The sequence below is a fragment of the Lemur catta genome, chromosome 1, assembly GCF_020740605.2.
Source record: "Lemur catta isolate mLemCat1 chromosome 1, mLemCat1.pri, whole genome shotgun sequence".
NCBI lineage: Eukaryota > Metazoa > Chordata > Mammalia > Primates > Lemuridae > Lemur > Lemur catta.
The window spans coordinates 235,418,875-235,431,134 of NC_059128.1; the positions used below are offsets into that span (position 1 = coordinate 235,418,875).

General features: G+C 36.7%; 1 protein-coding gene across 8 annotated transcripts in view; it reads right to left on the reverse strand.

Moving 5' to 3' along the window:
* Window positions 1-12,260, reverse strand: part of BBX (BBX high mobility group box domain containing) — a 262,244-nt gene that overhangs the window by 47,548 nt on the left and 202,436 nt on the right. For all 8 annotated transcript variants that reach the window (XM_045540360.1, XM_045540353.1, XM_045540356.1 and 5 more), the window contains one exon: window positions 4,328-4,408. In XM_045540360.1, the coding sequence (XP_045396316.1) occupies window positions 4,328-4,408 (81 nt within the window). The remainder of the gene's footprint in view (window positions 1-4,327; window positions 4,409-12,260) is intronic.

Sequence of the window (12,260 nt, forward strand, 5' to 3'; positions counted from 1 at the left end):
AGTATATTCAGAAACAGGCACTTATTTAAGGGTGTATGATGCATCTTGGCAGTTTTAAAAGTACAGACATTTTTAAAAAAGAAAATATGAGCTCCATTCTTTGACAGAAGTCTTGAATAATCTGTCATTTTATTCAGCCATACATATATGTGTAGGAGTAAGCTGTCTTCCATAGAGACTTTTATAATACACACACTTCTATAATAAGCACGCTGCCCAGTCTTTTATATTCATCTAAAACAAGATGACAGAATAACCCAGGGTTTAAGAGCATGAGCTTTGGAGACAGACTGCCTGGGTTCCTACTCAGCCTCTAACACTGACTGTCCATGTGACCTTAAACAAGTTTGCCCTTTTGTTTCCTAATGTATAAAAGAAAAATGTGAATAGTACCTACCTCAGAGGACTGTTGTGAGAATTAAATTAGCACACATAAAGTACTTAGTGCCTAACACACAATTGATACTCAATAAATGTCTGCCGTTATTATCTTAGATAATAAAACCTACTTGCAGAAAACATCTGCTATTAAAATTTATAGTATATTTTAAAAAACATTTAAAATTATTTCAGATAAATTAGAACTAATAGCAATATTTTTGGGTTTACGCTCCAGCTCCTACTCATACTCCAAAACACCAAAACTGTACTTGGAGGTAAAGTGTTCCTATACCTCTGACCTAGAAGGTTTACAGGTTTTAGCTCTCATTGTACTAAAAATATGTGTACATACATATGCAGATAGCTTCAGCAGTCTCACTGTTACTGGCGGAGTAGCATCCTCAATAATTGTTTTTTAGAATAAGTGAAAAAACAGTTTCACTCCAAGTGTAGATGTTTCTTGGCTGAAATGTACAGGTAAAGATATCTTTAACCCCCTTCAGCATGCCCTCCAACTATAGTCACTATAATACACAGTGATCTCCAAGGTAGATGGTTTGCTAGTCTTTATATGACCTGACCTAATTAATTTCAAAACATAACAAAACACAATACATTATAGTACTTGTACAAATTAAGAACTGATTAACTGAACAATACGAACCTCATGGAGGTTCAAACAAAAAGCATTATATTTTTCTCAATTCTCTGATCTCAGGAGAAATCTCCCTTCCTGGCTGGATAGATCCCTTAAAAATACCTGGAACAGATTCCAGAATTTTCAGGTCACTTTCATCTATTAGAAGTCTATCTAAGTTTAAAATGTCAATCACCTGTCTTAATTGGGGCCTTTCCCAGGGTCATCTCCTGGCTCCAGGGTCCAAGGAAATGGGGAACGGTCCTTACAATGCCAAATAGAGAGTGCAGGCCAATCCAAGTGCCTGCTGCCAACTTCCTCTAATTTTCTTCTGGCCTGCTCAGGTGGGGGCAGGGCCCAGCAGTAAATACATGCCTAAAATATTTCTTGCTTCTTACCAAACAGAAGACCATTTTTTGCAAGCAACAAAAAATGTTTGATTGCTCACTGACTCCTCCTTCTACTCTAGCCCACAGGAATGGAGTTGGGGAAGTGTGAGCAGTTAGTTTTGAGCTGGTTTCTGGCCCATCCTTCACAAGGCCTAAAGTAAGCCTCTGGTTTAAAGAACATAAGACAATGGTGGAAGTACAACCAATTGCCCATGGTTATGTCTTTCTTTCGTGTTGGTTCCTGCTAACTCTGTGTAAGACTCAATGACCTTCTCAGGGGGTGTCATGGGCAAGGGTGACATTAAAACTATTTAACAGGTGGGGGTGCCACTTGATCAGAAGGTATGTGCCCTCCAGTTGCTGCGAGGGTACTCAGGGAGTCCAGGCTTTTTACTGATAACAGGTAGTATTGCTGTTTTAGTATTAAGACAGCTGTACTGGTGCAAACCGGCTGAATATCACCCCAGCTTGTAGGAGGCTTCAGAGGGTCCTGAGCAAAGGCATCTCCATTGTATTCTTTGGGAGAGAATGTCCCAGGCCTGCCCTAGGCAACCCCTCCCTATTATTGTCCAATGGCCTGTTGTCTGATCAAACTCAACTACTGTCTATTTATCCACTTGACCCCCGGGAAACTTACACATCTTTATAATGCCCAAACTAAGAGGGTGGCTTTCCTTTTCCTTTGTAATGTGAGAATTTAAGGTTGTCTCTTCAGATGCCAGACAATAGCATCAATGCTGGGTAACAGGAAAAGTCCTTCTCGATATCCTGTTATATTTATTTACTTAAAAAGGTATCAGAAATAATTAAATATTACATTTTATTAAAGAAAAATGAATATCGACTACACATGGGATACAAAAATTAAGGAAGCATATCTACTGGTGAGTATTTGAAGATGCTGATTAATCCATTGTGCACATATTTAATTAGAAATTGAGAAAGCTTTTGGATGTTATTCGAAAATATACTGTGTTAGTATTAAGACATCATATTCATTTGGTGCAAATAATAATATGAGAAGATTTTCTTTGTAAATTATTTTTTTAGCAACCCTGTGTCATCAAAAGCATATATTTTTACTCAAATGTTATACAAAACTAAGCTGATTTGCTGTAATTGGAATAGGCTTATTTCAGTCATTTTACCCCTTTAAATTATGATACCAGCATTCAAACATCTGTTAAACCATAGCATCTGTTTCATATTTGGGATGCATCCCTACAAATTAGAAGAGTGTTCTTTTTAATGAGCTCTGATTTAATAAGGAATCTTTTTTTTTAAATGACTGCTATGCTAAAGAAAGAAAATAAGAAGATGAATTCATCTCCCCCACAGCAAAGTACCCCACAGATTCATACATTTTTTAACAAAAAGTTGTTTAATAAAGATAAATATTGAAAGTTAGTTTGTTTTACAATTTAGTATTATTTAATATTTAAGAAACCACGTATGTTTATATATATGTTGTATACACACATAAAATTATATACTCAGAAAAAGCAGAGGGCCATATATCCATATTATCCAAGAAAAATAATCATTTTTCAAATAAATTATCATGACAATCTATACGTTCTTAAAGATAACAGACAAACTCCTGACCTCACAGTCTCTCTGTTTACTAAGATTTGTTTACAACTCTAATTCCAAAGAGACTCTCTTTGTCAGATCTTCACTGTCTCAACTGTATCTGAAGTAATACTTTACACTGACTCATGCAGCTCTTTTTAGAACCATTTCCTGATGTCTTCAAATGTTTTCCTTAGAGTTTTTCAGTCCTTTGTAGCCCTCTATTTGGGTCTGAATTTGTCTTATACAAGAAGCATGTCAGCTGAGTATTAGAAAACAATGGGTTAGTTTGTTCCACTGTTTATATACTTTACTATTTTAGGCCTTTGCATTTTTATATGTCTAATTTAGACCTGGCTAAGTTTCATAAGCCTAATTTAAAGATGTTAGATATTTAAAACTGCACAATTTTTATGATACAAATTAACATAAAATTTAGAAATTTTAGAAAATAATAGGTCATTCCATTAAGTTGAACAAACTACAAAGAATTTACAAAAGAACCGTATCACTCACAAAAGAACTCAGAGGGAACTCATTAGAAGGAAGTGAGAGAAATGAGAGCAAAGAAAAAAAAAGTTTAGTATACGAGATTTTTGATCATCCACTTTGTACCTAATTTATGTCACCAATACAGAAAATTGGTACTAGAATGTCCTGATGCTGAAAACATTTCTTCCACATGCTCCCTGGAGGCAGAGCAGTCACAGCCTGGCAGACAAAGCCATTGCTCATGCCCATCCTGGCAACGACAGCTCTGGCACCGTCCTCCCTGACCCACCCTCACCAAATGAGGGCTCTGTCCTTCACCCGCTTTATAAAAGCCCGTTTTCTCGTCTGCCAATGGCATAGCAGCATTTTATGCCCATGTGTCACATCAAATGCATAACTGATAGATGTTATAAAAACATATTTTAAAACATAGCATATGAGTTTTTCACTAAAAAAAACCTGAAATTAAACCATCAACTGCCTGATTTAAAAGTAGTGCCTTCAAGAGATTTATAGATGTTCAGAGCAGAGGAAAATAACCTAGGCTATTCTTCTGTGTTTGGGCTGGACGTATGCAACCAATCTGAGAGAGACAAAAACTGATCTTATTTTAAAATATTATCTGTGAAAAAGATTTTGCAATATCCCTAGGTATCCTTTTCTAGGCATAATGACGGTTAGTAGCAAAACTCTGTTTTTCCAAATTAAAGGTTAACCCTCTCATTGTTGAAAATTAGATAAAACATGTTTTATGGTCACAGGAGAGAGAGTACAGTTTAACGAACACTGTTATAATTAAATTTTTTGTGGTTTGCATCTCTGCAGATCTTATTTCGATATACTCTTAGGCACTTGCCTCTGCCAGTTGAAAGAGTGCGGACTTTCCACAGCGTTTCACAGGCTCAGCACCACCCAACTGCGAAGTGTTTGAAGAAATCTATATTGAAAACAATTCACATAAAGAATATTAATTGTGATACCAGAATCTTTGCTTCCCATTCATACACATTCAGGGACTTTCCTTAGTTTATGCAAATATCATTGCTTCCAAGTACCAATAACTTCAAACATGTCATGCTTGGGATGACCATTTTGAGAACCATTTTTAATAAATAACCTCAAAAATAATAACTGAAGAAACAGGTGTGGCTTGGGTAGCTGTTTAATGACAAGGGTATTATGTTGGATATTCTAGGCATTAAATTTAACTCTATAAACTTAAAGTGAGATATGCATTTCAATTTCTATTTAAGTACTAACTCATAAACTGGCCAAAATAAAAGAGATTCAGAGTTATTTTGCGTTTACCAAATGATTAGTTCAATTTTTAAAGGAATATATTTGGGATCTCTGTGGAAAAATAGCACCAAGTTAGTCAACAAATATTTTTTTAAGCTGAGTGCAGTGGCTCATGCCCACAATCCTAGCAACTTGGGAGGCTAAGGTGGGAGGATTGCATGAGGCCAGGAGTTTGAGAGCGGCCAGGGCAACAGACTGACATGCTGTTTCTAAAAATAGGATAAGAAAAATTAGCCTGGCATGGTAGTGTGTGCTTATAGTCCAGCTACTCAGGAGGCTGAGGCAGGAGGATCGCTTGAGCCCAGGAGTTTGACGCTGCAGTGAGCTATGATTGTACCACTGTACTCTAGCCTGGGCAACAGAGCAAGACCCTGTATCAAAAAAAAAAAATTTTTTTTAGAATCCAATATATATGTGTAAGGCAATATGACAGCAGCTGGGGAAGCTAAGAGTTTTATATGAAACATAGACTCTGGTTTTGAGAGTATGCTCTAATGGACATGTGAAGATTGACAACGAAGAACACAAATCTAAGATACATAGTTGAGGGCCTATCCTATGTCGCTTTTGTTAATGTATACATGTTATTAATACATTGATTACATACTCTTCTGCAAATTTACCTAAACAGAGGCTGGGCACTGATAAAAGGGAACAGCACTGCCCTTTGTCACTTTTCTATGAAAACTTCATTTTCAACTTCTATCCTTGATAAGAGCTGAGAAGGACATGCATTCTGAAAGATATTTACAAAGCATTCTCCTCCTGGAGAAGTTCTGTCATCATCAGAGTTGCTAGCTATAGTCTAAGCTTTTGACATTCTTCGTGATTCTGAATTCTTTCTCAGTTTAAAACAGAGTTATTTTTCAATCCTATGTAGGAAATAATCCTGCCTCATGACGATAACTTTACAGGAGACTCCAGTCCCACAGGGGATTCGATGGAGTTGTCAGCTTCAGGAGAGGCTGAGTGTTCACTGCTAGAAGAAATTCTCCCTAGAAGACCTGCTGAACAAGATGCCTTTGTAGAACCATGTATTTAATAAGCTACCTAGGCCATCAAAGAGAGTCTAGTTTAAGAAAGTTATGAGGACTCTTTCCTCCTAGGTGCTGTCAGTTTTAACAGAGTCCTTTCCTGTATCATTTACTTTTTCTTTATAAGATACATTTATGGGGCTCAATCTTTCTTAAGTTTGGAATATTTTCTTCTACTCAAATTTTTACTGATAAATGCCACTTCTACTGTTCCTAGACAGGTTGAATTCAATTACTCATGTTATCATCAGACTAAGAAAAAACCAATACATTAATATCACTGACTCTTAGTGACTTAAGGGAATAAAGTACTGAACATAAATGCCCATCCCTTGAACTAATGTTGTATAATAGAAAGAATATGGCCTTTGCGCCGGACAGACAGGGCTTCATTACTTTCTGCTGTGTGGACTTCTGTACATAATTAAGACTTTGAGCCTCATTGACTTCACCTCAAAATATAAACAATACCTGCCCTTTATTACATTGTGAAGATTAGACTTGATGTTAGTGAGAAGCACAGTGTTGTGGCAATATTATGCTCTCAATAAATGGCACAATGATTAGTAATAATGCTTTATCGCTAGTTATACTAATAAACATAAGCATCTTTTTAGTACAATTCCAAAAACTATACACTGAAATTGAACATAATTAAAAATGGTAATGTTTGAGGTTGATGTTTACTAAATTTAGTAATTAGTAGAGCATTATTATAAATTTGTCACATAATCCAGTGATTGACACAAGAATTACTGAAGGATGACAAGCTGGGTAGTCTTGCACTACACAGCCCACCCTGTTTTTCTAGTTCTTCCACTGGCTCCCTCTGCTGTCGCTTTTGTTACTATAGGTTTCTGCTCCTTTAGAGTGAGTGAGTGTGTGTCTGTGTACTACCACAGATCCTGTGCTCAAAGCAGTGCCTCTTTCTTGGTAGAGGCTCAGTGAAGAACTACTGACTACACGGATGCAGGATCTGCCCTCAGAATTCACGTGCAGCTGTCTGAGAGGAGGCTTGAGAATGGCTCCTTGTCTTTCAAAGGAACACACTATGTTTAATAAACAGTTTTCCTGGCCAGGTGCGGTGGCTCACGCCTGTAATCCTAGCACTCTGGGAGGCCGTGGCAGGTGGATCACTTGAGGTCAGGAGTTCGAGACCAGCCTGAGTGAGACCCCGTCTCTACTAAAAATAGAAATAAAATTATCTGGACAACTAAAAATATATATAGAAAAAAAAAATTAGCCGGGCATGGTGGTGCAAACCTGTAGTCCCAGCGACTTGGGAGGCTGAGGCAGGAGGATTGCTTATGCCCAGGAGTTTGAGGTTGCTGTGAGCTAGGCTGACGCCACAGCACTCACTCTAGCCTGGGCAACAAAGTGAGACTCTGTCTCAAAAAAAACAAAAACAAAAACAAAAACAAAAACAAAAACACAATTTTCCTCACTGCCTCTGGGGAAACGTTTACCTATTTATAGATACAAGGCAATATTTTAAGTGCTTAAGGTTGCTGGAAGCCTGATTTCCAGAAGGACATATGGGGGGAGGTTCAACGTATTTGAGCAGTCCAGTATTTCCTGAATCTCCTAACAAGAAAATTTTCATGGAATGACTTAGTGATGAGATATGATTTCTAAAAATGTTTTTAGACTCCTTAATTTGTGGGTGGGTGGGTGAGCAGGGGGAACTGGACATATGTTCATTTCTGTGGCTTGATCCTTATCTCAATTTCTCTGCAGCATTTGACAGTGCTAATCTTCCTTTTGAAAAACTCCTCCTGGGGCTTCTGTTACTGCAGGGTCCTTGCTTTCCTCCTACCCTCAGGCCACTCCTTGGCTGGCTCTTTTTTCTATAGTGATCCCTTGAATGTTTTTCCCCAGGGTTTGTCATAGGGCCCTCTCTCTTTTTATGTTACACATCATCTCTCAGGAATCTCATCTATGCTGATGGCTTCAATTTCAAGCATAGCTTGTACAATGCTGATTTGTTATGTCACTGTTGATTCCTGACAATATTGTTCTATTTCAGAGACATATACATACTTTCATGTAAGAACAATATAGTTAATATCTGTTTTCCAATGACTGGTTGGCTCTGAAGGGAATCGTGTGTTTAATGCACTGGTGGAAGGGGCCATACTGCACAGTATGTTCACGGCTGGGCTTTGTATTTTCCTTAAATTGGATGGTGCTTGCCAATCAGTAAACTCCACTGGAGTCTCTCTTGAATATTATGTAATGTTTGGATAAATAGCATTCCTTCATAAAGGTTAGCAAAAGGGTGGGTCTAACAGTACATGACGTATAGCTAAAGTGCTAGGAAAAATGATCACCTTGGATGTTAAACTGGTTATTTTATGGCTGCCTGAGGTAGGTGAGTGCAACAGGGAAACTGGTGGTAAAGATCAGAATCCAATTAGGTAATGGTGCAAGTCTTTTGCAATTGTGAGGGGAAGCATAAACATTGCAGCCTGGGGGAAAATGACCAGTAAGTATTGAATGAATAAATGATTCAAAGAACAAATGAACACTATGAGGATGAACGGTCTTCCTTACCTTAAAAGAAATATTAATGCTTCTAGTAAAACACATAATACATTCACTGATTAGTTGCAGTGTAAGTATATGGTGTTTTTAATAGACTGCAATATTCTGTAACATATTGAGCATTCCATCATGAAAATGAATGCTTTAAATTTGTACCTATAGCTTATATCCAATTGTGACAATATTTTAAATTTAGTGAGATTATGGTTATTCTTATGCTGGCAAAGTAAATGTCTTCAAGGAAAATTTCACTGTCTAAATCTATTTGTATATTCTGTGGTCCCCAATTCCCGGGCCATGGACCAGCACTGGTCTGTGGCCTGTTAGGAACTCGGCCGCACAGTAGGAAGTAAACTGTGGGTGAGCCCCACCCCGCACCTCCTCAGTCCATGGAAAAATTGTCTTCCATGAAACCAATCCCTGGTGCCAAAAAGGTGGGGGGAGCGCTGGTCTACATCATCCGGATTAGCTGTGTCTTCAAGGTAAATATGTAATTTTTTATTGCAAAGATATACTCTAGGTGTAGTAGACATACAGTAGAGAAGAGAATATGTGGTTAGGTCATGGCTTTTAAGACCTGTTAAATAATGGAAGACAGTAACTCCATTCTGACATTATATTTGGTCAGTCTTTAATAAACTAGGTCTAAAAAGTGACTGTTGTGTCATTCTACCTCTAAACAACAAAAGATGCAGATAGTAAACATTCTGACTAAATTAATGAATCAGAGCCTGGAAACACAGCGTTATGGCACTTCAGATGGGCCAAGTTGAATCTGCATGAAATACTGAGTATCAACATGGAACAGGAGACAGGCTGAAATTGGGGGGTGGGTTCTCTGCACTCTGTATTTCTTTCTAGATCCTTATTCTTCTCCTTTTAAATGTACACACTCATGGGGAACCTACAAACTAAATGTGCCTTACGTGGTTTCACAGTTTCACACAGGTTTACTTCGATGGGCTTTAAAATGGTCAGATTTGGTTAAGAAGGAAAAATTCCTTCTCAGCTTACAAGACACAGACCCATGACTCAGTGAGGAAAGAATTTTTTTTTTCAACTTAAAGAAATTAGCAGGGCTTACTATTTTTTAATTAGTGTGTTTCTTGGATAAATACTTTACACAATAAATGATCCATTTCCAAGAGAAGATCCAGCTAATCTCTTCCCGGAGTTATAAGAGTTTTTAAATAAAATTAATAGAAATAGTTTCTAAAAATTTTGCATGCCTGATCTTAAAATGATGTTACAAATCTAAATGATTTAAAGAAAAAATGGTTTGTAAAATAATATAAACACTCACTTCTAAGTGTACACATAATAGGCCCAAGAATCCCTCTGAAAAGGGACTGGGGGGTAGAAAGTGGTCTACGGGGCAATTTTCTATTATACATCCGTTCCTTCTGCTCTTTACCTTTCCCCTATGAGGTTCCAGAGATATTAAAAAGTATCTTCACAATAATGAGTTAATAATTTCGGGGTTTTAAAAAAACCCACAACTGTCTCAAACTGTGGTTTTCTAATAGGAAACTTGTTAGAAATGTAAATTCTTAGGCTCAACCTCAGACTTAATGAATCAGAAACTCTGCAGGTAGGGCCCAGCAATCTGTGTTTGAACAAGCTTTCCAGGTGAGTTGGATGTATTAATACTTGAAAGTTTGAGAACTTTTGCTATAGACCAATTAGAACAAAAATTCAAGAGTCTTTGGGTTTTCTGAAAGGAGATAGTGTTTTAGGAAATAATTATAAGAGCTTTAGGGATATCACAGTTAGTAATTACAGCCTATTTTATTTCTACTGCAATATATATGCTCATAGCAGATTTCAGTAGATAATTTTATTAGTTTATCTGGGTAACTCTTATTTAGCTTTAAATAAACCAGCCCAGTATTGAGCTGATAATACGGTCAGATCATAAGATGTTAGAGATTGAAACTTAGAATTCTTTTGGGTCAGATGAAGAAAGTGATTAGAGAGGTTATATATACTTAGAGAACCATGAACTTCTCTTGTATAATCATATATAACATTTACAATTAAATAACCAAGGATGCAGTAATTTGTTTAATTTGCTTAGAAATTAGGGCTATGATCAACCTATGCAAAATATAACTAGGAAAAGTAATATACTTATTGATGGGGATTGCATTGGATTCCAGGGCAAAACAGAAATTGTATTTTTTTACATTATCCATTTTATTTTTATTTTTTCCATCATATACACCTTCCTGTTTCAATACCTTGAAACAACTCCTAATAAGTGTTCAAATTAACAATTTTTTGTAAAAGTTTCTTCAAATCCTACATATACTTCATGGTAAAAAACCAAAGAGCCCTTGGGAGACGAGCGCTGTTGAGAAGAGGAGAGACATTTGGAAATGCCTCTTTGCATGACTCTCTCCCAAGTAAGTTCTTTTCTTCCCTAGAAAAAAAACTTAGTATAATTAAGAGGCAAGGACCAAATCTTCTCATGCTTTGAGGAGTGTACTGAGCAGCAAGGACAAATTAGTTTACGAGAGGCATAGGATCTCACTGCGCTAAATCACAGGATGGTGGCTATTACAACACATCAAACTGGTCCCTCAGGCCTGTCCCAGGGCTTCAGGACCTCCTAATGAATCTGATGATGATATCGATTAAATAACATTTAATCACGTTCTGAGTGGTGTTAGAAATGCACCAGCACCAGCTGAAATATTCCACACTGGTATTTTAAATTAAGTTGAATACTCTTGGTAGCTAATGCTTATGTAAATATCAGGTGTGTCAAAGATGAGCCACTACCTTTCGAATATTCAAGCTACAGAGTGTAGAATTTAATCAAGCAGAATATGGCAAATGAATTCTGTTTTGAAAAAAATGTTTCTGAAAAACTAGATGGGACTGGCTCAGATATCAACATTAGAAATAAATTTAGTCACCATGTCAAAATTCTTTTTTAACACTGGAAAAAATTATTAGCATCAAATAAATGAGCATTAACAACTGGAGGAAAGCAAAGAAGTATAATTAAACAAAACTATTTCCCACAGTGACAATAACTGCTTGTTTATCATAATGGAAAATTATAATAAAATCATAATTTATTCAGATTAATAAAATTGAAATAACATTCTATATTTTTATCAGTTTTATACAATAGCTCTCAGCAGCTAAGGCAAATACTGTGACAGAGAACACATAAGCAGTCCAACTGATGGTATAAAGTCACAGTGGTTGACATAAGTGCCCCAAAGGGAAGCAACAATTTTTTTTTTTGGATGTAAGAGCCAAAAGTAATTTTTTTCTCATTTTAAAAGATGCTAGGTTTCCTCATGCCAAAAGGATATCATTTTTTATTTTATTTATGCAGCACTCTTTATTCAAATGAATAAAGTGATTCAATACATCAATATTAAACAGAACAGTCCTGCTTGTCATTTTCTCTCAACCCTATAAAACATCGCTTAGTATATATGATACGCATTTTTTGTTGGAATTATAGACAGGGAAAAGAGGAAAGACCTAAAGGAGACAGGATCTTATTTTCATAAACTATATACTTTTTATTATTTGTCATATAGTGCTCATTAGAAATGAGCATATGGTTGAAGCCAGGGCGTTTGTGGCAAAATCAAGAATATCCGATTTGCCTTCTCAGCATATCAACCAAGAAACATTCGCTGGGACGTGCTCTCTCTCTCTCTCTGTCTCTCTCTCTCTCTCTCTCTGGCTGACAAACCAAAGAAATCTAAGATCCCGCAAGAGCTGACCTGATCTAAGCCCAGGATTAAGCACTAATAAAAATACTGGCTGAAGCTACATCACACTGAAAGCTAATTTAACCTGATTTAACAGGTCGTATTCACCACTGCATTTGCTGTGAGAGAATAATTCATGAATTACAGCATCTAATTTCACTACTGGAAAAAT